This window comes from Malus domestica, chromosome 13 (genome assembly GCF_042453785.1).
Source record: "Malus domestica chromosome 13, GDT2T_hap1".
NCBI lineage: Eukaryota > Viridiplantae > Streptophyta > Magnoliopsida > Rosales > Rosaceae > Malus > Malus domestica.
Genome location: NC_091673.1, coordinates 7,468,606 through 7,495,018, shown reverse-complemented (window position 1 = coordinate 7,495,018; position 26,413 = coordinate 7,468,606). Strand labels below are relative to the sequence as shown.

The 26,413-nt window shown below is 36.9% G+C and overlaps 3 protein-coding genes across 4 annotated transcripts; 1 reads left to right on the top strand and 2 right to left on the bottom strand.

Moving 5' to 3' along the window:
• Positions 1 to 8,279: 8,279 nt before the first annotated feature.
• LOC103452075 (small heat shock protein, chloroplastic-like) lies at positions 8,280 to 9,597 on the bottom strand. Its single transcript, XM_008391557.4, has 2 exons — positions 9,066 to 9,597; positions 8,280 to 8,835 (listed from the first exon to the last, which is right to left on the bottom strand). Exons 1-2 carry the CDS (start codon positions 9,310 to 9,312, stop codon positions 8,360 to 8,362), a joined length of 723 nt encoding a protein of 240 aa, XP_008389779.1. The 5' UTR covers positions 9,313 to 9,597; the 3' UTR covers positions 8,280 to 8,359.
• A 2,303-nt stretch (positions 9,598 to 11,900) lies between these two features.
• On the top strand, positions 11,901 to 15,938 carry LOC103452077 (protein WVD2-like 7). The gene is made up of 9 exons (XM_008391559.4): positions 11,901 to 12,290; positions 12,949 to 13,521; positions 13,610 to 13,993; positions 14,085 to 14,143; positions 14,274 to 14,345; positions 14,585 to 14,681; positions 14,795 to 14,872; positions 15,096 to 15,206; positions 15,407 to 15,938. Exons 1-9 carry the CDS (start codon positions 12,222 to 12,224, stop codon positions 15,608 to 15,610), a joined length of 1,647 nt encoding a protein of 548 aa, XP_008389781.3. The 5' UTR covers positions 11,901 to 12,221; the 3' UTR covers positions 15,611 to 15,938.
• Positions 15,939 to 16,128: 190 nt separating this feature from the next.
• On the bottom strand, positions 16,129 to 19,870 carry LOC103452399 (two-component response regulator ARR11). 2 transcript variants are annotated; one of them, XM_029091760.2, is made up of 5 exons: positions 19,607 to 19,870; positions 18,560 to 18,712; positions 18,075 to 18,461; positions 17,849 to 17,925; positions 16,129 to 17,425 (listed from the first exon to the last, which is right to left on the bottom strand). In XM_029091760.2, exons 1-5 carry the CDS (start codon positions 19,731 to 19,733, stop codon positions 16,325 to 16,327), a joined length of 1,845 nt encoding a protein of 614 aa, XP_028947593.2. In that variant the 5' UTR covers positions 19,734 to 19,870; the 3' UTR covers positions 16,129 to 16,324. The 2 variants fall into 2 exon arrangements, with proteins under 2 accessions (XP_028947593.2, XP_070666940.1); XM_070810839.1 differs by having other exon boundaries at positions 17,849 to 17,922.
• Between the last annotated feature and the right edge of the window lie 6,543 nt (positions 19,871 to 26,413).

Here is a 26,413-nt window from a genome sequence, read left to right as displayed (position 1 = left end):
TGTGTTGTGCGGAAGCGTCAAATATGAAACCAATAAGCAACAACAGCAAAATATGATAAGACAAATAATCCAAATGACACAAGGATTTATACTGGTTCGGCGTAAGCCTACGTCCAGTTCCGAGACGGCGAGGAAATTCCACTAATATCAAAAGGAGAAAATAGAGTTTTAACTCTCAAACCCAAATGTCACATACAATCAATAGCTCTCACTCAAACTAAGAAACAAATGGAGAAGAAGAAACACATATCAAAATCCTTCTCTCCCAAAAGCTACATAAGTAGCACCAACATCTTTGATTGAGTGATTACTAACAAAATGGGATTATTACAAATGGTGGGAAGGAGCAGCTCATATTCAAACGGGAAAGCCGAATGCTCTCCCTGGTTTCTCTCATCTGCCGCTCCCCCCACTTCCAAAGGCATAACCAAATGCCTTAATATAAACAAAAGGCCCCGCCTTCTCTCTCTCCTCTTCTCTCTTTTGGCTACACTCATCACACAAGGCCACATATTCTTTGCCTTTGTAAAAGCCACAAATCAAGGGCTAGACATCATAATGATGTCCCCCTTTTCCTTATTCTATTTTATTAGCCGAAAGGTATTTTGGCTTGTTGTCCACTTGGTCACAAATCCAACAAAATGATCCTTGTGTTTTAGCCTTCCGACCAACTGGTCCCTGTGTTTTCAATTCTGTCAATTTAAACCCTGTGTTTAACTCGGTTAGTCAATGTGCTCCTTTTTCCATCCAATTACCATAAAACGTTACAAACATGTTTCAAATTGATAAAAATAAAAAAAAATAAAAAAAATCAAAGAAAGAATAAAATTAAGAAAATCAAAGCAACCACCATGGATAGCCCCATAACCACCCATCCTATCTCTCCCTGAAAAAATTTGACCCCCACGGTCTCCCGACCTGCCATCGAATTCTGCGTCATTTCTCTAAAGATACATCGATGTTTGTTGCTCTCCACTCCCATGCACCAGTGTTAATCCCATACGACCCTAATTTGAGTCATCTCCGCGTCCACCACCTTCGTAGCATCGATCTACACCCCTTCTCCTCCTGTGGATCTCCCTCCCCCACTGCACGTTCGTGGTTGGAGATGTTGCCTTGAGTTTTTAATCTGAACTTTTGTTTTACTTTATTTTTTAGTTTTACATTGAGTTTTCATATTCCTTAAATAAACAGGCTTTTTAATAATTTAAAATGAAATATTTAACAGTAAATTAACGGAATTGATCAAATTGGGTAACGGTTTAAAACATAAGGACTAAATCAACCAGATTGAAAACACGAGGACTAAATTAATCAAACGTGTAAACACAAGGATTATTTTGACATTTTAGCCTACAAAAAAATTTAAAAAAAAAATTCAATTTTCAAACTTGAGCTTTTGCTTGTTATAAAACATTGTCAATTTTGAAACTTATGATGATGATGATGATCTTCTTTCCTCACATCAAGTACTGTAACAACCTCCTCTGGCATCGGGACAAGTGGACAACAGTTTTTTCATGACCTAGCGGTGAAAGGATAGGTGAAACCATTTCTAAAGGTTCTCCCTTTTAGGTCAATTTCTTTGCTTTGCTGCTCTTATAATTTCCGAATATTGATGATTTTTTAAGTACATACGATTTCTCCAGTTGCATCTAGTTTTATTATGTAGAATTAGTTTTCTGGATTTTAATTTGGTTTCAGATTCCATGGTTGTAAAATGAACAAAACGCGTCGCAGAACTTCAGAGTCTTCCAATACAAGTTGTGAGAACCCAACTAGTGTGTTTGTCCATGGCCTTTACTTGGTTGCAGCTGAGCATGGTACGTTTATGTATCACAATTTCTCAAACGTAAAGCTTTCGCTTATCTGCCCCCATTTTTCAAAGCCATTCTTTTCTTGGTGAAAGTGCTGAAGAGGTGCCCGCAGATCCTGTGTCCGATCTCATAAAATTACTCAGAGGACAGCTGATAATTACCGTTCTTTGGACGAGGGTTTTGTTCTTCCCTGCTTTAACATATTCGTATATAAACAACGGTTTAGTATATCATGTTCGCATACAGCAACGGTTTAGTATCTCTTGTTTGTTCAGTGTCCCTTCACTCCTGTTTTTTACTAATAATTTATAACCAGTTCTATTTGCGAAATTTTCCCAACAGTGTTCATTCAATTCTGTTTTTATACTATAAATTTGTAACCTGTTCCGGTTAATTTCCCCAAACATTAATTGACAAAGAGCAGTGAGTGGACTGGTTCAGTCTTATCTTAGTTCTAAGAAATTCTTCGGTCACATGACATCATTTGAAGGAATGCAATATGCTTAGGCTTTGTTTCCGTCTTTGTTTCAGGTTCAAGAAGTTCGAGGTCATTTAACTGGAAAAGCATGCACTGTAAAATCATTTTGTGAATGACAATGATTATGCCGAGAATAATTGAGAGAATATTGACTTGGCAATCAAGTTAATGAAATCTCTAGGACTCTCGGTGCCTTAAGGAAATAAACATATTGGAGTCCTAATTACATGCAATCAATTAAGGGCCTTTATTAAGTAAATACAAGGAATAAGAGTCATGATGGGACTATAATTGATGAGATATGATTTGGGTTGATATCCTTTCCGATAATAGGGAGGAATTGATTGAAACCCTAGCTATATAACCTAGGAGCAGTCCCTGCTTCCATACCGATAGAAACTCACGGAAACTATAAGCCTATTTCGATAGTAGAGTTCATTGAGAGGTACTGGAAGTAGAAGACTACTTCTACTTTGTTCGTAAGGATCAATGGCTTCACCTTCATAACCATGTCTTCCGAATTCTACAGATAAATTCAATATAATTAGTCGATCTCTATTTCATATTGATTTGATTTATTCGTGATCCTAATGTCTTGTTGTTGTGATTTCAGAATATGTTTTACATGTGGTATCAGAGCCACACAACAAGCTTAGGGTTCGGATTAAAGGTAATTATTTGATATTGTTTTAGTTGGCTGATTTCTATCATTCTATCCTATGAAATCAGTTAACATGCTTCCACGATTCTGAATTCTGTATCAATTAAATTTTCGTAAGTTTATTATGTTTATATTTTACGGAAAAATAAAAGTATATATTTATATATATATATATAATCAAAGTCACTATTGTTCTAGTACTTCACCGTTAAAAGAAAACTTCTTTTCGAATTGCAATATGAAATGGTTTCTTTTCGAATTGCATGAATTTTGTAAACTAAGTGCAGGTTTTGATGGCGTTTGACCAAACCTAATGTTGGATGATATTTGGATTTATTATATAATCCTCTTATTATCGATTTAGTTGCGATAATTCGATTTCATTATTATTAAAAATTTTAAAAAAAAATTAAAAAAAAAGGTGAGATAGGCCGTTGAAACAGTACGGGGTCTTCTCCCTTGCGTGTGAAGTCTTTAGCTCTCTTGCAAAACAGCTCAATAGCGGCTTTTGGATCTATTTGGTGTTTTCCGGTAAGAATTCTCTCCGAAAAGGTATGAAATCGTACAATTTAATCTACCTAATTTGGTTGAGTTAAAATTAAGCTTTTGGTTTCAACTAAATTGATCAAGATATTGTTGATTCTGGGCAATCAACCTTTATTTTCTTATTTATTTTTCCATCTCAAAATTGATTAAGTTGAGAATTTATGCTTCCGCTTATTACGTTGCAAAATCTAGCTTTAAAAAAAAAAATTTGCTTGTATTTTGGGCTGTTCTCTGTTACGATTATGTCAAATTATTAAATTAACCCTTTCAGATGTGAGTTTTCTGGATGAATATTGTATTGGATTTCATGCTTTCATGATTTAAAATTTGGATTTAGCCTTGTTAATTAACATGTTCTAAAAGGCATTCCCAATTTGTTTGTTTTCTGATGAACCGATAATGGTGAAACTATTTGGCAACTTACGTATATATGAACAAATTATTGTATTATGAAGGATTGCTTGCTGTCATAATTTTGATGTGTGGTTAATTACATTATTATGAATTGCTTTCAGACGGTTCGTATTAGGTTTTCAATTTTTTAATAAATTGATTCAATTGTGGTGTGAATTATTTATTGCCTAAACTTTTGTCAAAATTAATCGTGCTACATTATAGTGGTATGACTCCATTAAAGTCTCATTAAAAGGAAACCCATTCATTTCAATAACCTGGGCTTGATAGACTTCCATAACTCCAAATATTATGAAATTCGGTCATTTCGTAATATTAAATGGATTGTAGACGCTGGTATTTTTTCAAGTTTTTTGGACAAGAAATGGATGTATGGTAAATTTTTAAGTGTGATACTATGTTGCTGGAATTCTGCAGACTTCTGCAGAATAGTCTGTTTGTGATATTATTTTGATATATCAATGTAACTCATAAATTCTTGAGATTTTAGTATGATATACATTGAGATGTTTATTTGAAGTATGGAAATTTTCACCAGCATTGGTCTGAAAATGAGTTACTGGTGAATTTTTAATCTTGGGACTGTACTGCAGATTTACTCAGCTTCTGCAGCACATTTCATTTCGATTTTAATTTTAGCCCACTTTTAAGATTGCAAAAAGAATGGAACTTTGGGTGACAGTAAATTTATATGTCTACTTCATTTCTAAAAACTTTCATGCATATTGGAGAAAAATTAAATTTTTGGTGAATTATTTAGTCTCCGGTATGTACTGCAGAATTTTTGCCGTTTCTGCAGCATATCCCATTTATAATTTTCTTTTAGTACACTTGTAAAGTCTCAAAAATTATGAAATTTTGGGAAATAACAAATTTTTATGTTTACTTTATGTCTCAAAAGTTTGATGCATATCGGATGAACAATGAATATTTAGTGAATTTGTAATCTCAGGTATGTACTGAACATTTTCTGCTGTTTCTGCAGCACCTCTCTTTTCAAATTCATTTTTGGCTCGCTTATAAGATTTTAAAAATCATGAAATTTTGAAAAATAGTAGTCATATATGTCTAGTTCAGACTTGAAAATTTTCATGACAATCTAAAGAGAATTGAGTTTTTAGTGAATTTGCAAACTAAAGTAGTACTGCTGAATTTTGGTACTTCAAACTAGTTTTGTTATGTGATATTGTTTAACTGATTTGTGTACATCTATTGGTACCAATTATTGTACAAGTTTATGGTTCCAATATGTCCTTATTATATGCAAATTCTCAATACTAATGAATTTTATATAGACAACACTGATTGAATTTTGATTTAAAGATGTATTGGTTTGTTTTGCTTAAACCAATGTTTTGTTTGGTCATCAATTCTGATTATGATGATTGTCTTTTGAGAGAAAATTGGAAAGTGGCATCAGTTTACTAATTGATCATTTTGGTCGCTATCGAATAACTGAATAACCATATTTTCTCTTTCCAGAACTCTATTGCTCAATGGCAATAACGACATACTTTTGTGTCTGATTGAATCTTTTGAGAATCATTGAATATCCAACTAAACGGTTATTTAATACTATTCTAAAGGATTATTTTGAAAAGAAAAAAAAAATCAGAATTCTAATTTATATGGTGAATACTTTTGTCCCAATGGGAATTTTAGGAAATCACTCACCAATTATAAATTAGTATTATAGCAAATCATAAAGTCCTTCTAACGTATTTTCATCTGGCCAAAACTGTTGAAGCTATATGTATTTTGTGTATTTTATGTTTTAGCTAGCTATGCATGTATTTTCTTTGCATGATGAGTTTCTGCCCAAAGGTGTAACAATCATGCAATTTGAAGTTGGTTCGATCCACCACAACTCGACTACTTCCATGATGAATCTTGCATAATCAAAAATGAGTAGGTAAATTTGCCAATCTTTTGCCTTAATTTTCTGTGAGTTCTAAATTGGATTAAAATTATTGTTAAAAATTGATGTTGTTGAGATATCTATGTGTTTACTTTAATTCTACTTTGTTTTAGAATTAAAACATAAATTTTGAGTTTGGATTCTCTTATTAGGTTTCATTTTAATTTTTGATCTAATATTTAACACATATGTGGGTCTTCTCTCATACACTAAAATAAATTTTGTAGCCATTGGTTGATATAATCACTTGTCACTTTTAGATCGATTAATGGTGTTGAGATATTGTTCCTTATATAATCCTAATTTTGATACATATAGATTGGTTTATTATGTCCAAACCAACTATTTTGTGACTCAACAAATTTATTTAAGAAATTTTTGTGTTTTGAGCATATTAAAGATTGGAAATTGGTTTTATTTAAATTATGATTAAATTTGAAATTTTGGTGGAGCTTGGGAAATACTAATGGAGTTTTGCATACCTTGCAACGTGTCCTATTTGATTACAATTTTGATAGTTTTTCTAACTCCAAACTTTGTAAAAATTTGCCATGTTATATTATATAATGGATTGTGTACACTATCTTTATTGATTCAACTAGCCTATATTTTGTTATATGAAAACCACTTTCTCTAGTGTTTAATCTTGCAATTTTGAGTGTTTGCCCAAGTGGGAGAAATAATGTATTATGGGCTTCACACTCATCAATTTTGCATGTTTTTAATGATCATAGTTTTGATAGATAAAACGTACATTATCATACTTGTTTATATTTTATTTGTTACATATGCAACTAATCTTGTAGGAAATTCAAGAAGGGTTAATGAGTATATTCTGCTCAAAGGTGTTTTACTTATTAATTCTTATATGTTGTTCAAGAAATTGGACTTGTGATTTATATGTTATTGATGAATAATTAATCTGCTCAAAAGTGTTTTCTTATTCAGTACAAATATAAATCAATGTATAGTGAAACATGAAATTGACAAGATTGCATATACTTCATCTGCTCAAAAGTGTTGAAGCTATATACGTTTGCCCTTGTATTTTGTGTTTTAGCTATGCAAACCTAATATAATTAGTTTCTGTCCAAAGATGATTCTGGAATTATATGCTTTTGATGCAATAAGAAAACATTCAGTTAAAGTTTTCTATTTCTGTCAATTGTTAGATGAACAAAACTGACCAAATAATTTTGTATAGTTTTTCAGTCATGAGAATCATTTCCCTACAGATATCTAAAATAAAGATGTTGAGCTCACAAATTTTATGTTCTAGATCCCATGACTAATGTTTTGCTAATGGGAGTATGTGAAAGGTATCTGTTTCGTTTTATAGACATTTATAAAGTTTATTTTTCTTTTACTCTTTTAATCAGTGGGAGTAAAGATTACCTTTTGTATTGAAAATTTGAAGTCTTAGTGGCTGATACTTTAAGAGTAAATTTGGTTTAAAATTTGTTCATAAGTTTTAATAAGGGATCCTGATTTTGTAAACAGTATGTCGTATTTTACTTGTTCTCTTATTATATTCTAAAATGACAGAAAAGTTGGATTTTGTTACCAACGTTGTTGAGTTCTTTTGTGAACTACTTTTGTACTGAAATATATTTTTCATATTTTCAGTTCGACTATTGTGAGCTAATGTTTTAACTATTAGCTCTTGATATCATGACTTTGTTAGTAACATAGTGCTTTGAGTTGAGTGTGCATGTAATCATGGAGTGCAAGAAACTGTCCAATATGTGCCTTGTTTTCCTTGGTTCTGCACTTAGTCTCAAAGTGACAAGTTACTTGAAAGGTATGATTGCATACTTTAGTGGACTCAAGTGATCACCATATATATTTATCTCGTTAAGGTATTCTCATTGACATTCAAGTGGGAGAATGTAAAACCATTTTGTGAATGACAATGATTATGCCGAGAATAATTGAGGGAATATTGACTTGGCAATCAAGTTAATGAAATCTCTAGGACTCTCGGTGCCTTAAGGAAATAAACATATTAGAGTCCTAATTACATGCAATCAATTAAGGACCTTTATTAAGTAAATACAAGGAATAAGAATCATGATGGGACTATAATTGATGAGATATGATTTGGGTTGATATCCTTTCCGATAATAGGGAGGAATTGATTGAAACCATAACTATATAACCTAGGAGCAGTCCCTGCTTCCATACCGATAGAAACTCACGGAAACTATAAACCTATTTCGATAGTAGAGTTCATTGAGAGGTACTGGAAGTAGAAGACTACTTCTACTTTGTTCGTAAGGATCAATGGCTTCACCTTTATAACCATGTCTTCCGAATTCTACAGATAAGTTCAATATAATTAATCGATCTCTATTTCATATTGATTTGATTTATTCGTGATCCTAATATCTTGTTGTTGTGATTTCAGAATATGTCTTACATGCACCATATTGGAAATACTCAAAATCCCTATGAACAAGTGATCTCAATTACCGGAAAGTCATGGAAGCATTTGAACAACGAAAAGAAAGAGGCCATGACATCACTCAACAAACGTTGATGTCCAAAATCTTGGAAGTCATGGACGCCTTTGGAATGGTAATGTACAAGACCCCATCTTTAACCTCAGCCTTAATCTTCTCAAACTGAATATTCTCCGGCAACGCTATTCTACTGCTGTACCTCCCATAGCTCTTGGCTGACCACTCCTCCCCGTTTTCTTCCACCACCGCCCCATTTTCCGTCTTCTTGACCGCCTTCTCGGCCTTCACAACCAGCATTTTCTCCTCCACCCACACCTTCACGTCCTCTTTTGTCATCCCGGGCATGTCGAATCTCACCTTGTAAGCATCCTCACCTTCTTTGATCTCCCACGGCGTCCTTCCCCTGCTGTACCCGCCCGTCTCGCTCGGGACTGGCGTCCTGTACCCGCCGGAGTAGGCAAACGGGTCGTCCATCAGACCCTCCATCGTCTCCATCATCTGCTGCACCGTCTTGGCCGTTGGAAACCGGTCCCACAACCCTGCCAAATTTCAATTTTGTTTCTTAAACTATTCAATTCTAGGACATGTTTGAGACCGTGTTTCTGAAAGAGTAAAAGGGTGGGTCACCAAAAAGAATTTGACTCAAGTTCCCTGACAGACACTTTCAACGCGTTTCCAATGAAAACACTACTAGCAGAAGCGCTTACGAACAACCAAAGCAGTCCTAAAGCTTCAAAGTTAAAACTTTTTAGTGGGAATTCGAACTTACCGATGGGCGGCGCTGGGGCAGCTCTCTTTCTAGGCTGGGCCTGCTGTTGTTGGAGCTTGGTGGCCCTCTGCATGTGGTCAAGGTTGTCTCTTGCATCGCCTGCCATGGCCTTAAGGCTGTTCTTACTACTGTGGCTAAAACATCCGCCACCATTAATTGGTTTTGAGAAAACAGGGTATCGCACATTTCTGGTTTTCACAGATGACAGTGGGAAAAAGGGGCTGACATTGGATACGGCCTGAGACATTTTGGTACTCTCAAATGTTGGGTTTCGTTTATTGGTCAGTAATTAATGGAGTTGTGGGGATCTGTTTGGTAGGTAAGAAATCTAGATAAGAAAGTGAAGTGAATGAAATAAAACTTGAGGAGAGCATCCAGGTTTTCCAATATTTAAAGGAAAGTGTAGACATTTCTGGAACAAGATGGAAGGAGGAAGACACATTCAGAAGCAGACAGTTCTGGAGAAGTCCAGAAATGTTCCTGGATAAGGAAAAATCTGAGAGAGACTCGGTGGCGAATAAGAAACGGCATCGTTTGGAAAATTGGCATTTTGGCATTTACTGGTTTACATTTTTAAACTTACAGTACTCGTGGAATCTCGTCTAATCAAAATGAAAGGAATTGAATTGATAATGAATTAGATTAAACGGGAATTGAAATAGGGTGAAGTCATAATCAGATTTCTATTAAAATTGTTTACTAAAATTTCTTGAAATCGGAGTAGAAACCATATTTATTTATATAAGTTTTTTACTTAAATACATGAATCGGAGTGAAAACTAATGTAATTACTAAATTATTCATATTCCAAGTATATAGTTTTTTATATTTTTTATAAATTTTTTTTTTTTAAAAAAAAACTTTGAGAAAAATGCTTTACAAAGAATTTGTACAATTTATCAATTTTTTTTTTTGAAATGTCAAAAAGACATTTGTGTAGTTGATATTAAAAAAACCAAGTGAGAGCCCTCCTTGCTCGCTTCTCCATCCCTCAATTATTTTTCTTTCTCCTGAAAGCCCAAATTGCACCCCATCGCCCAATTCTTTTCGGCCATCCCCCAACTCTTTTCAGTCTCCCATTCTTCTTCTTGCTTCCTTATGATTCTTCTTCTTGTTCTCTTCTGATTCTTCTTCCCCATCCGCCAATTGTTTTTTCTTTCTCGTGAAGACCACACTGCATCCCATTCCTCAATTCTTTTCAGCTTCTCCATCTCTTTTCTCCATCTTCTTCTTCTTCTTTCCCTCTGATTTTCTTCTCCTTTGATATTGGTCATTGCCCGTGCCCGCAGAGACAAAGAAGCAGAGAAAGAGGTGGAAGGGAGACGAGGTAAGGGTATTTTGGGTAGAAAAAAGGGATTCCAGATATAAACTTTCTCCCGGAATTCAAATCACATCTATTGTTCGGGAGATTGATGCCGGGTATGTTGGGAGTCTGATTCCCCATATTAGATGGGTCCCACATGCATTTCATTCCCTCAAGTACCAACACTTGAATAACCTGGGAGGAGTGCAATTCACATGGATAAGGATTTTCTGCCGTCCCATGCCCTTCTGTTTGTGTGGTCACGATTAAGCCACGTCAACATTTTATATTACTTTTCATTTTTGTCTTATTATCTTTATAAAAAAACAATATAAAATATTGACGTGGCTTAACTGTGACCACACAAAACAGGAGGGCACGAGAGAGCACCGAAAGTGGGAGTGCAAACAATCCTTGTCCTTCCTATTGTCCCCACTCCCCTTAGTAAATGCACCATAAGATAAATGACTTGTCGTAATGAATAGAAGCAAGCTTTGCATGCCAAAGGAAAGGAAGAGACTAAAATCTAGGGTGGTGCTATCAACACATTTATTTTACTTTTCATATACTTTTTGTTAATTTTTGGTATTGATCTTCTTCTTCAATTCGTTCAATTCGACGGTTAAAAAAACGTGTGTGTGAAGTAAAAATGAATGTGTAAATTCCACTCTAAAAGAAAAGTGTTAAAACAAATTTCCCAACAAAAATTCTATATCATTTATATTGTTAACTGGATCCCATTGTTGATCACATTGTCAAACACTGCTTGAGTACACGTAACTATGTAAGTATCACGCATATCAATGGATCTCTATTTTGATAAGTGATTAGTAAATGTGATACAAATAATATTATCATTTTAAACCAACATTTACATGAAAGTATGAACATATATACTTGCATCCATTGCATGGGAAAGGTCTTCCCCTTGCGATTAGCGTGGTTTCATTGCACAAATTTTATAATCATAATCGTTCATTTTCGTAATCATTATTTAAAGTCATATTTACAACAACAAACAATCAATCAAACCACAAAACATTTAGTTATCTCTACATAACAAAATAATGAACCGTTTACATGGTACCAAAATTTTTCAGTAAATGTAAATGATCAAACAATATATAGTTTGATTTACAGTCTGTTACAGTAAAGTGCCATTTTACTCATTAGTTCGATTCATTTTTCGTACGACTCCAGTACTATCTACGATTGAAGAAAAAGATGCAAACTTTATCCACATTAGTTAATAACTTAAAGTGTTAAATTCTCTAAATAATTGAAATTTTACTAAGTGTTTGCGAAAATAAAATAAAAGGGTCGACGCAACATGCAGAGGATCCATGGCTCAAACTTTCTGCAAACAAAGGATCCGTGGCTCAAACTCTCTCCATCATTAACAAAAAGAGGAACTTTTATTTGGTCAATCGACTAAAAAGGAAATAGACGTTGGAAATAAAGTTTTAATTTTCCAATTAATGGGTCCCATATCACACTCCAGTATATGAACGTTGAGGCCCTTGATCCATTTTAACGAATAAATAATAAATAAATTTCCAAGAATAAAAAAAAAAAAGGAGAGACATCTCCATCTCCATCTCCATCTAAGAAAATCATCAAGGAAACTAGAAACCCAAGCTTTAAAGGCAAACAAAACCCCACGCTCCCCTTCTCTCTCTCTCTCTAAAAAAGCTTCTTTTTCTGCACATTTTTTGGGGGTAAAAATTGTAAAACCAAACATGGAATGGACCCAATAAGGCGCCTTTCTTGAATTGCAATTCACAATTCAAATTTCTAGCCATATAAACGACCCCAATTGGAAGGATTTTCCCAGAGAAAGCAAGAACACTGAAATGGGTGAATCGGCCTGCCTGATGAGCTCATCATCCGACCCTTCTGAGTGTTCCCCTGAAGTCAAAGAGGTCAGTCGTCCTTCTGCAGATTTTCCCATTTCTTTGACTCTTGAAGTTTTTCGATTCATGGGTTTTTCTTGTTTTCTCGAAAGCTTTAATGGGTCTTGATCCGATTGGCTTGTTTTAATCGCATAGTGGTTTGTTTGGCTGCTGAGAAATAGTGGGAAAATGAGAACTTTGGTTAATGTGGTGTGGATTAAGATGGTTTTGTTAGAGCTATTCCTTTTGTTATTTTTAGGGGATAAAGTGCGCGTAGTGTTGTAGTAGGCGGTTTTCCAATGGATGTCTTCAGTTCTTGGTTCGTTTGGTTTGTTCCTAATCTTGCGTTATTATAGTGAGAGAGAGGAGAGGGAGTGAGAGAGAGAGAGAGAGAGAGAGAGAGAGAGAGAGAGAGAGAGAGAGAGAGAGAGAGAGAGAGAGAGAGAGAGAGACTTTTAACCAGTTTCGTTTTCATGTTAAAGTTCTTTAGCTTGTGCATCACATTCTTTTGGGATTACATTAACGCAGTGAGCTTATTCATGGTGGTTTAAATGATATGGGTATCTCTCTAGTTTCTTGTTGGAATTATTGAATTTTGTGTTTGGATGGACTTGTATGATTTGGTTACATTTTTACGAGTCGGATTTTGGAATTCACTGAGGAAATTGTGATGTGCTTTGCATTGCAGGGCGACCCCCTTCACTGCCTAGGAGAATCGATCTCCTTCGGTAGGTATATGTCAGAACCTCTTGCTTGGGAGAAATGGTCAGCATTTTCCCACAATCGATACTTAGAAGAAGTCGAGAAGTTCTCCAAGCCCGGCTCTGTTGCTCTGAAGAAGGCTTATTTTGAAGCTCATTACAAGAAAAAAGCTGCCGAGAAAGCAGCAGCCTTGCTTGAGGTGACAAATGCTGATGCCTGTAATGTTACAGCATCATCGGTAACTGTGTACGGAAATTGTGAGAGCTCCTCCGTGGACATAGAACCGGCAAATGGAGGGAGCCAGATGGTTGTTGATAAAGAACAGGAAAATGTTGCTCCATATTCTGAGGTAGAAGTATACTCAGCTGATGTGAATAGCCATAATCAAAATGTTGAAGGGAATCAATTGGATATCACCAAGGTGGACGGATCAGAAGCGATGATTGAAGAAAGTGTTAATTTGGAAAATCCTATTCACGTTGAAATATCAAACCAGTTTAAAAATGGCAAAGACCAAAATGAGATTGTTGCCACCCTAGAAGAGAAGATGCCAGAGACGGTAAATTGTTGGGCTCTGTCCTGTTTTTAAGTAAGTTGCAATTGCTTGACCACTTTTTCTCACCACACTAACTGTTGTCATCTCACAGATCCTCCAGGAAGCTTCCGGTGAGGAGAATCTTGCTTCAATGAGCAAGAAAAGATTGATGAACTCTTCCCCAAGGTTATCCACTAAAGGTAGAGCACCCAAGGTGCCACCGTCTCCTGCCAAACAAGCAATTCGTGTGCAAACCATAAACGGGAAAAATGCCACTCAAATGGGTAAGAAGGTTTCATCAGACTTAGTTGACAAGAGGAGTTTGACTGCAAAATCTCTCCACATGTCAATGCACTTCACTTCTCATGTGGGCGAAAATGAAACCAGTAAAAGAACTTCACCAGTTGTTGAGAAGACCAGAAATTCGAGAAGTAAAATGACTAAACTTAATATCTCCATAAATGATCCGGCTTCTCATCGACGAACTGCTATTAGGGTACGAATTCTTACCATTTAATCTTATTATTTATTCTTCATTCATATGATTTGTGTCTAATGTGACACCTAGTTTTATTTGCCAACTTCAGGCATCTGTTGGCGGGGTATTAATGCAGTCTTCAGTAGAACCATGGTCCAAAGATAGAAGGTATTCTGCTTTCTTCTCATATGTTCGCTAATGTCTCAGAGTCTCAGTCCATTACATACTCCCTTACGATTTGTGCTATTTATCATGCATTGAGTACTTTAACTTATGCGATCGATTATATTGCTTCTAGGGCAAAAACATTACTGAATAAGTCAGTAGCTGGACCAATTGGAGATGGGAAATGGATATCCTCCTCAAAAGAGTAAGGACTTTGCTACTGACATGGCTATATGTTTTATTTATTTTCATTTTATTTTTCAGGAACTAATAACTCTTTTTCTGTTATTTTTTTTAATTACTTAACAAACTCTATGAACTTGTATTCGTATAATGTTCTAGATTATTGGACTAAAATGGTTATTGGACTAGATTTAAAAGGAACTACCAATGCTTTCATAACTTATGGCTATGGATTATTCTAAATAACTGATTGTTTGGCAGCCAATCTTCTACTGCAAACGGAAGTAAACCACGACCCCCTATTGTATCATGTCCTTTTAGATTGAAGAGTGAAGAAAGAGCAGAAAAGCGTAAAGAGGCAAGACTCGATCGATTATTATATTTTTAGTTCCTTCCTTATCGTACCATGGTTCATTAAGTATTTGTGGGTTTCTTTGCTAAGAGAAATTTCTCTTTCTTTTCCTGCACCAGTTCTATCAGAGGCTGGAAGAGAAGAAAATTGCCAAGGAGGCTGAACATAAGCTGTTGCAACTGAGATCTAATAAAAGGGTTAGTTTCTTATGAAAAATCTTGGTATTTTTGACACAATAACTTTCCTTTGATCTTATGCATTTAGATAAGGGGTTTCTTCTCATTCGAGTTTTGCTATCAGAGCAAGTCGCATAAAACATGTGTGACAGGGCAATGCGAGTTGAATCCTGTAATATTCTGTACCCGTGTATCATTATCAAACATTTATAAGTATACTTAAAAGAAAGAAAATGTTATGCAGGAAAAAGCAGTGGGTGATGTTAATAAACTGCACCAGAGCACTGCCTTAAAAGCAAAACGAAACCAAGTTCTCTCCTCGGGACCACAATTGCCAAGTAATCACTTGAACAAGGTACACACATTTTCTTCCGAACTTTGTATATGTATTAGAGCATGCACTGAATGCTTTCAGTAGTCTTGTCTTTGGAAAGTTTCTACTGCAATTTTAGTTTCTGAGGCAATGAAGACTGCTACTCTCCCCTCGGAACCTTTTCCATTTTATCCCTCTAAATGTTTTCTTTTTTATGAATGGTGGACACAAATGTCTTGCAGATTCCTCCGTCACAGTCTCGGTCACCCAAACTTGGGAGGCACTCTACCGTCAGCAAAATTCTGGACTCAAGCTCTCGACCTTTTGTCAATTCTCACAGCTCCAAGTGTGTCACACAAAAATACAATTTGAGCACAAATCGAATGGTGCCTTCTCTTTCAAAAAAGAATGCTCACGAGAATTCTCCTCCCAATATCCAGAGTTGAGGGTGTCTAGCTTAGGGATATGCATGGAGATTGATTGACTCAGCAGGTTGACACCCTCTGATCGAAAAGAAAAAGAAAAGTCCGGTTACCACCCAGAAGGGCCACAACTACTTTCTGTAATACAAAATATGGGGAAAGAAAATTAACATGCGAGGATAGTATGGTTTTCTTTCGGGGAACGGGGGCATTTTGTTGAGGTCTTTCTGTTAGAAGTGAAATTTTGTAGGGTTTATCTTTCATTTCTACGGTGCTTCTTTTGTTCTTTTGGGTGACTGTAAATAGATCAATATACAAAAGTTAGGAATGATTACATATTTTGGTTGCTCCATGTACACAGCTTCTTCTTTCTTCTCCTTTTCGAATTATTTCTCGATATTTTTTCCATTTTGTTCATTAAATTTCTCGTTTCATAACTTGCGTGGAGAGAACGATGAGTTTTATGCAGAGGTACAGACTTAACAAAAAACCATTCTGGCATGGATTCTCCACATGCGTATAGATACAAGAAATCTAGTGCACATCTCATCAAATTTAAAGAAGAAAGCTTATTATGCTATGGTTTTCCATCACTCGTGATACACATCTCGACATTCAAATCCAAACCGGTCAGAGATATAACAGATATTCAACTTATACTGGCTTATCAAAACGGAAATAGCAACGGATCATTCTTCGTTGAAGTTGCGCAAAGGAACAGTGCCGTGCAGGGGCAGTTCATGATATGAATAGACCTTGACCTATGACAGAATATTCTGATGGCTCATATGGATAATCAAATCTCAATGCATCATACAAGTGAGCGGGAACTTCAGAAACAAGTGCAGGATCATTGTACTCCGGGAACTCTATATTTTGAAGTCCGAGATTCATGCCATAGCAATCACCTTGATACCAACAAATTTGAAAGCCGTCATCCAAAGAACCAAAAGGTGATGCACTTTCCACGATTAGGTTTCTTTGGGCGGATTCCAAATCAGTAATGCAGTTCAAGTTGAAGCCCTGGTACTCCATGTTTGCTGTACTAGTGGAAACGGCCTCAGAAACTTGATGGTTTACCACACAGCTCTTGATTTGATCAGGAAAGGAGTCTGCCGTGCTTATTGTTGGACTTACATGGCTACCCTGAATATTTATGTACTCAGAATATGAAGGCTTACTCTTAGCAGGGCCAGTTACATCTTCCTCCGCGATAGAAGGTCTTGAACTACTGGAAGGAATTGATTGTACTCGATCAACTTGGAAATGGCTGTGTGGACCGGGCAGTGGTGGCTTGTTGAATCCACTATTTAACGGAATAAGTGGCTTCTGCTTTTTATTCAATTGAATTTCATTCCTAGAATACTTTGTTGGAATAGCGGATTCAAATTCTGTGAAGTTTACTTCAGATTCCACCGATGCAAGTGAATGACTGGGACGCACCTGCGGAGTCCTAATCTTCTGAGAATCAGGAACATTGCCAATCAAACCCTTTTTGGTTTCCGCGTAAGAATTATTGAAGTCCATCTGTGGACTCCTGGTCTTCTGAGAATCAGGAATGTTTCCGTTCGAACCTTTCTTAGGTTCTGCCACAGGCTCTGAAACAATCCCTTCTATGTCACTCTCGTGGCTCTTCGTACCCACTCTCTGGGAAACTAAGCTATTGCCAGAAACTTTGAAGCTGCCATGTGCAACATCACTTTGTTGAATGCTGATCGAGTTCTGAAGGCCAAAACTTCCGTGAGCATCTTTTGAGGAATAATCGGAATGCTTCATCCCCCCACAAGAAGATTTAAGTTCATTCTCTTTTTGCAGCCTACTCAAGTAGAGCCGGTACTTCTGCACATGAACTTTTTCAGTGAGAATAATCATGCCATGTAACCATATTATCTATTACACTTCAGCTTTTATTAGCCATTTTGTTACAGGAGAGACTGAGTTCAATTACTTCAGTGATAAGCATTATGAACTATAATTCCTCGTACATGTGTCAGTAAATTTGACAAATCCGACTGAGATCAAGGAAATGGGAGCAATTTATGTTGTCACTATACTTGTGTGTGTGTATACATATTATATACATATATGCATGTAATATATATATATATATATATATATATATATATATATCATACATTATTGCGTAAGGAAATTATCGATTGCCAGGTATGTTACCGTAATGAAAGTATTGCGGTGTACAAATCCCACTACATAAAAGTTTCCGATGTTATCAGGAAAAGTACTTAAAGGTGAGGTATTTACCTGCAAGTGGCTAGCGACATTTTCTCTTGTCAACCAAGGCACGTTCATCAGGTCAAGTATTTTCTTCGGACCAACTTCTGCCAAACAGACATTACACATCATCGCTCTGTAGAAACATAATAAAGTTGGTGGCGATATTATTGAAAAGGAACACAAAATGTATTCAGACTTATAGTTCATGATGCTGATCCAAAAACCTAGCTTCATAAGCAAGAAATTTACATACTGTCAAATCCAATCTGATGTACTGCTTTTACAAATTTCTGATGAAGATCTACAGACCAAACAACTCTAGCCTTTTTTGTAGATGATAAATCAGCAAAGTCTTTGTCATCGTATTTGTTATCGACATCCTTTCTTTTTCTCGATGAAGTGAGGTCATCTGCGCTAAGAAAGTAGCCCTCATCATACTGATCTGATCCACTTCTTATAAACTGAATACCCTCGAAGCTTTCATGACTCTCAATGTCTCTTATCTCATGTATCTTCTTTCTAAAGACATGCTGCCATATATTGCGCAGTTCTTTCATTCTTATCGGCTTAAGAAGATAATCACATGCTCCATGTTGAACTCCTTTCATAACCCTACTCGTTTCTCCATCAACAGACATCACTGCACAGGTAAAACGGATATGATATGTCAGAATTAAGTGGTGACAGACGTTTTTCTTTTGAAGACAAAGCTTTATTGGTCAACGGCAGAGTACTGACTAATAACTGGAAGATCCATCTCAAGTCCTACATGCTCAAGAAGTCTAAAACCATCCATGTCAGGCATGTTCACATCACTGATAACAATGTCATATCCATCTTTCTTTTGGCGAAGCAAGTGCAAAGCATCTCTTGCCAAACCACATGTAGTCACTGAAACACAGACAAAAAAGGGAGGGAAAAAACTTCAGAAATAATGAAAATTAATGGATGCTGTTATCATTCGACAGCTGATTATATTATCATACTGGCCAAAGCATCGTGTCTGACAGTCGGACAAAAATAAAATCCTGTAAGACAAACGGATTTCCTTTTCTATATGAATAATGGAAGACTTCTATACTTGTTTAGATCATATACAAGTAATCATGCATGAGAATATCCCCCAACATAACCAAAGTAACTACTTCAGTTCCCCATATGAAGTACCACGAAAATTTATTGAGCAAGGATCATAAAACCTGAAATCCAAGCATGACAGCAAGATTGGGACAGTATTTAACTGCAGCAAGTTGTCCATACAACTGATCAGAGTAATAATTCTATAAGTACACTACCAGAGGCACCAAAGAATACTCCAGTTATCTGAAATCAATCACCTTTACGTGTTTATATTCGATACAGAATAAAGTATTTGCCATTTGATTAAACTAACTAATTAACGGAAACACATTATCATTATCCTCCTGCATAGCAGCCTGTAAAGACAATCAAATACTCTATCTCAAGTAAACCCTGATCATTCTGCTTATCCGTTTACTTAAATCGAAAAATCGATAACTAAACTGCTGCTTCTGGGAAGATTAAAAATCCTTGCTTTCAACAAACACAGTGATTAAATTACCAAATATGATCAAAATTCCACTAATAAGTAAGAACCCACCAAAATTAACCCACAACTCAAAAAATCCATCTCCAAAAACACCAAAACATTCAGGAAAACTATAAATTTCCAGAAAATAGAGAAGAAAAAAACAACAAAGTTGGAACTTTAAAGAGTGATCGAAACAGAGGAACAGTGAGAAAACTGAGATAGCGTGAAATAACCTTCGTAGGAGCACTTCTTGAGCATCTTTTCTAAGATCTTAAGCCAAGTGGGATCGTCGTCGACGACGAGGACCCGGAGGCCAGCAGGAAAAGTATCGTTTCGGGGAGAAGAGAAGCTACTCTCCATTGGGAAAAAGTTAAAGGAAGGAGGAAGAGTTAAGATTGAAGTGGGAGGGGTAGCGTGGGGACTTACAGCTCGAATGAGATTATATAGCTTCGGAGTGTCTCCAAAATTTTAAAAAATGGCTTCTTTGGATTTTTTGACGAGAGGGAACCAACGAATATTTGGCGCCGGATAACTTAACGGTCAGGGTGGTTCACGTTAGTTTCTCTCACTTTTTTGGATTAGGACAGTTGATACAAGTCAGAGTAAATATCATATTTTTGTATCATATTTTTATAGGAAAACTAATGAAAAGGGTTTGAAAACTTTTGAGTTTTAATGATAAGGACAAAATAAAGGGTAAAGTGAATAGTACCATAATTGACTTTTTAGTGTAAAAATGTGGTTTTTCGTTAAAGTGAACAGTACCAGGTACTTTTCGTTATAGTTCCCTATTTTTATAGCAGGTGGCATTTGATGTGGACAGCTACATAATTTGAATTAATCAGATTTTTAAATTTAGTTCATTATTTAATAAACTAATAATTAAGAAAAACTAGTTAATTAAATGATGATTGTGGTATACGAAGAGTCTTTCTCTTTCTTTTCCTTGGGTTTTGCAAATTTTTCAAATGATGTGGCTATTCGCATCAAATGCCACCTAAAGTGATATAGAAATGTGGTATAAAAACATAGTATGAATAGCATTACTCTATAATTTACAATTTTTTAACCCAATATTAAGAATACTCGAATTTATTAAAATAAGTCTAATTCTTTAACTTTAGGCCTTATTTTATTGGGAACTTTAACAAAAAGCTTTCGGTATTATTCATTTTAACGAAAAATCACATTTTTACCCTAAAAAGACAATCATGGTACTATTCATTTTATCCTTTATTTTGTCCCTATCATTAAAACTCAAAGTTTTCAAGTCTTTTTTATTAGAGCAACTCCAGCGGATGCTGGTTGCTCAGGCGACAGGGGAGGAGAAAGGGCCTGAGGGCCGATGGGAGCAGCTCCAGCGGGGAAGGGCCCGAGTGAGGGTGGGAGCCCGAGCGAAGGGGGGTGGGGAGTCGACGGGCATGTGGCCCGAGGGCTTTGCAATTTTTTATTTTTTTTGTGTCAAAGAGAGAGAGAGAGAGAGAGAGAGGGTTTTTTATTATTTAAACAAACAAAAAAAACTATTATTTTAATTGCTTATTGCCAGGGGGAAGGGTTCCAAAGGTGGAGATGTAAATGGCAATTACTGTTCATTAATGGTAGTTACTATTCATTTAAGGCAGTTACTGTTTAATAAGGTGGATTGAATAGTGGATTGCCAGGGGGAAGGGCTTCATGGGTGGAATTGCTCTTAGTTTTCCTTATTTTATTGTCAATAATTATCTCTTTAATGATTAAATTTTATTAGACAAATTAAATTTTTTTCTAATTATCTCTTTAATTATTTCTTCTTCTTTTTTTCATGTTATTTTGGTTTTTCCTACTACTCTAAAATTTTATAATCAACTTATACCATAAGTTAATTGTATTCATCTACCTATATGACAATTCTTTTTTATAATCAACCAATCACATATTAATTTGTCTTGCTTGTAAGTATACTATGTTTTTGTACATTTTAGTAAGGTTTCATATCTCAGTTATATGTATAATATACATTCGTATATTTGTTATTGGAGCTATGGTCGTATGTTCTGTGGATGGATTTGTATTACTATATTAGTTTTTTGTTAAAAGATATTAAGCAGATTTATTGAAATTAGAAGATTTTAATTTATCTCTAATATTTTTACAAAATATAATATGAGTATAAAAAAAAATAGAGAAAAGATAATAATGGACTTAACCTAATTGATTTTTTGGATCCAGATCTAAATGTCCCAAAAATAGAGATGGCAACGGTTCAAATTTGGGGACGGAAATATTATATCCATCCCCATAACCACGAAAACTAATTATATTCATAATCGCAAATTAACCATCGGGTATTATCCATAACCATACTCACTGGGTAACGGATTTTCCATCGGTTAACGGTTATATTCATCTTTGTCAATAAAAAAATATATTCATTCAATTGATGCATGATAATTTAGTAAATATTAATTTTATCATTAAATATTTGATGTATAAATTGATTTAATGAATAGATGTTGTGAAGCATAAAAATTAAAGCTAAACATTGATAATGTCGGTTTGATCTTTGATATCTCCCATAAGTGTCATTGAATTCTCATAGATTTGGATTCATATTAAAACTTTTGAACTTTTCTACAAAATGCACATCACGCAATGCAATTTTTGTATTCTCAAGGTAATGGATTCGGTGAATAATAAATAAATATATATACATATATATATTTTAATACTTTAGTATTATATATAATATATATTATTTGGTTCGGATTTGGAATTGATACTGTTTGGGGACCCCTATAACCATATCCAAAACCATAACCGAATAATAATCATGGTTTTTCCCCATACCCAAATTTTCATACCCAAATCCAATTCATTCAAACGGTTATCCACGGTTATCGAGTTTAATGGTTAGAATTGTCATCCTAACCCAAAAATATATACAACAACAACAACAACAACAAAGCCTTTTCCCACTAAGTGGGGTCGGCTATATGAATCCTAGAACGCCATTGCGCTCGGTTTTGTGTCATGTCATCCGTTAGATCCAAGTACTCTAAGTCTTTTCTTAGAGTCTCTTCCAAAGTTTTCTTAGGTCTTCCTCTACCCCTTCGGCCATGAACCTCTGTCCCGTAGTCACATCTTCGAACCGGAGCGTCAGTCGGCCTTCTTTGCACATGTCCAAATCACCGGAGCCGATTTTCTCTCATCTTTCCTACAATTTCGGCTACTCCTACTTTACCTCGGATATCCTCATTCCCAATCTTATCCTTTCTCGTGTGCCCACACATCCCACGAAGCATCCTCATCTCCGCTACACCCATTTTGTGTACGTGTTGATGCTTCACCGCCCAACATTCTGTGCCATACAACATCGCTGGCCTTATTGCCGTCCTACAAAATTTTCCCTTGAGCTTCAGTGGCCTACGACGGTCACACAACACGCCGGATGCGCTCTTACACTTCATCCATCCAGCTCGTATTCTATGGTTGAGATTTCCATCTAATTCTCCGTTCTCTTGCAAGATAGATCCTAGGTAGCGAAAACGGTCGCTTTTTGTGATCTTCGCTAGATTGCTCCGGTCATTAGTGTGGATAAGTATATAAATGGATAGAGATAGGAAAGCAAACACAAGATGTACGTGGTTCACCCAGATTGGCTACGTCCACGGAATAGAAGAGTTCTCATTAATTGTGAAGGGTTTACACAAGTACATAGGTTCAAGCTCTCCTTTAGTGAGTACAAGTGAATGATTTAGTACAAATGACATTAGGAAATATTGTGGGAGAATGATCTCGTAATCACGAAACTTCTAAGTATCGGAGTGTGGTGTCGTCTTGACTTGCCTTATCTGTCTCATAGGTAGATGTGGCATCTTCTCTGGAAGTACTTTTCCTCCATCCAGGGGTGGTATCTTTAACTGGTGGAGATGCACAAGGTAATGTATCAATTTCACTTGAAGCTTACTTGTAGTTTCAGGCTTGGTCAAGCGCGATACAAACCATGTAGTAGGAGTCCCCCAAGTCGCCGAGCTAGGGGGTCTGCTGAAAGAGGTGACAGACAAGGTAAGCAATCAGAGCTCCGACTGATTGTTCACCTTCTCCCCATCTTGCAACAGCATGAAGGATAAAGAGAAGAAAAATGAGAAGAGATGATATGAGATACTTTTGCTTTTGAAGAAGTAACTTTCCACAGGCTTATTCTTGAACTGAGCTGGAGGGTTTTCTGGTTTCCTCCAGAGTATAAGGCCGACTGAAGAATTTGAGGGTCAAAACAAGTCCATCAAATCTAGAGTACGTTTCACCCTGCTGATATGGGATACTTTTGCTTTTGACAGAGTAATGGATGTATCGGCACGTGTGCTGTTACGCTTGTCTCCACATGCTTCCTTGTATCCTTCGCACTTGCCCTATCTGTTCCTCAAGCAGATGCGGAATCTTCCCTGGAAACATAAGATGTTGAAGATGAGTACTCGAGAGCAATGCCAGGTAAGTAATCAGGTAAGAGGTTCCAGGCAGTTAGTTCCTGGCTGGAAACTTGATTCCAAGTGCTGACTGATTGCTCTCTTTCTCCTTGTCTTGCAGGTAAAAACAAGGCCAAAGGAAAAGACAGGGAAAAAGCATGATATGGGATACTCTTGCTTTTAACCCTGATGATATGAGATATTCTTGCTCTAGTATAGCTTGTTTGCAGAGGTATTATCGGGGGGAAAGAAAGCTGAATATTTCGAAAGGCTTTGTTGGGAGTGCCCTCTCAGATATGATGAAGGGTTGAGCATTTTTGCAGGTCTGCCTGTCCGTTGGGGATGGAGGTCGACATATATAGGCGTCTCCCTAACAACAAGTAGTAATGCTATTCCTTTACCCTGCTTGGTCATAGCATGGTAGTGGGAGCTGTCAGTTTCACATTTTTAACTCTGTCAGAGCACTTTGAAAAAGTGGTCTGTGGTATCTGGCTCTCGAGATTCGGAGAACAATGCCTGTTCGATTTTTGAGAAAGCAATCATGCTAGGGGTCTGGCTCTCGAGATTCGGATAGCAGTGTCTCTTAGATTTTTGAGGAAGTAATCATGTTGGAAGTCTGGCTCTCGAGATTCGGAGGGCGGTGCCTCTTCGATTTTGGAGCAAGCAATCTTGTTGGGAGTGTTGTCTCGAATTTGAGTAAAGGTTGGGCATGTTTGCTAGTCTACCTTGCCACGAAGCACAAAGGTTGACACACAGGGACTTTCCAATTATCCAGCAATGGTACTGTTCCTTTACCCTCTCTTCGATTTTGAGAAAGTAGTCATGTTGGGAGTCTGGCTCTCGAGATTCGGAGGACGGTGCCTCTTCGATTTTGGAGCAAGCAATCTTGTTGGGAGTGTTTTCTCGAATGTGAGTAAAGGTTGGGCATGTTTGCTAGTCTACCTTGCCACGAAGCACAGAGGTTGACACACAGGGACTTTCCAATTATCCAGCAGTGGTACTGTTCCTTTACCCTTGTGGGTAATAATATGGTAGCTAGACCTTCAAAATTTATGTGTCTAAACTTTGTTAGTGCTGTTTCTTTGCTATTCTTTAACCTTTCTTGGTCAGAGCGATGTAGTGGGAGCTGCAAGCTTCACGTGCTCAACTTTGGCAGAGAACTTTGGCAAAGTTATCTGTGGTACCCATGAGCTATTGTTGCGTGTGGGAAGTGGGTAATTGAACAGTAAGATTCATGTGCTGTCTACTTCACCAGAAATCTTCGACAGAATGCCCATAATTTCTGCAAAGCTGAGTGTGCGTGTGACAGGTGCTGACAAGGCTAGAAAAGTAGGTGCCTCTTCGATTTCTAAGATCGGCCCTCGTGGTCTCTGAGCAGCCCAGCTTTTGAGAAAGCGAGCGCCTCTTCGATTGATTCGGAGAACGATGCCTCATCGATTTTTGAGAAAGCAATCATGTTGGGGGTCTGGCTCTCGAAGATTCGGGGAGCAGTGTCTCTTCGATTTTTTAGAAAGTAATCATGTTGGGAGTCTGGCTCTCGAGATTCGGAAGGCGGTGCCTCTTCGATTTTGGAGCAAGCAATCTTGTTGGGAGTGTTTTCTCGAATGTGAGTAAAGGTTGGGCATGTTTGCTAGTCTACCTTGCCACGAAGCACAGAGGTTGACACACAGGGACTTTCCAATTATCCAGCAATGGTACTGTTCTTTTACCCTCTCTTCGATTTTTAATAAAGTAGTCATGTTGGAAGTCTGGCTCTCGAGATTTGGAGGACGGTGCCTCTTCGATTTTGGAGCAAGCAATCTTATTGGGAGTGTTTTCTCGAATGTGAGTAAAGATTGAGCATGTTTGCTAGTCTACCTTGCCACGAAGCACAGAGGTTGACACACAGGGACTTTCCAATTATCCAGCAGTGGTACTGTTCCTTTACCCTTGTGGGTAATAATATGGTAGCTAGACCTTCAAAATTTATGGGTCTAAACTTTGTTAGTGCTGTTTCTTTGCTATTCTTTTACCCTTCTTGGTCAGAGCGATGTAGTGGGAGCTGCAAGCTTCACGTGCTCAACTTTGGCAGAGAACTTTGGCAAAGTTATCTGTGGTACCCATGAGCTATTGTTGCGTGTGGGAAGTGGGTGATTGAACAGTAAGATTCATGTGTTTTCTACTTCCCCAGAAGTCTTCGACAGAATGCCCATAATTTCCGCAAAGCTGAGTGTGCGTGTGACAGGTGCTGACAAGGCTGGAAAAGTAGGTGCCTCTTCGATTTCTGAGATCGGCCCTCGTGGTCTCTGGGGAGCCCAGCTTTTGAGAAAGCGAGCGCCTCTTCGATTTCTGAGATCGGCCTTCGTGGTCTTTGAGCAGCCCAACTTTTGAGAAAGCAAAAGCCTCTTCGATTTCTGAGATCAACCCTCGTGATCTCTAAGCAGCTCAGCTTTTGAGAAAGCAAACGCCTCTTCGATTTCTGAGCAGACGCCTCTTCGATTTCTGAAGCTCCGTCGAGTGCAGATTTTTATAGGGGCTGGCATTAAGTTCTAAAGCACACTTGAATCTCCACCAGTAGAAGCTTCATTCTTGCACTTCTAAGATCTTGATTTGTCCGAC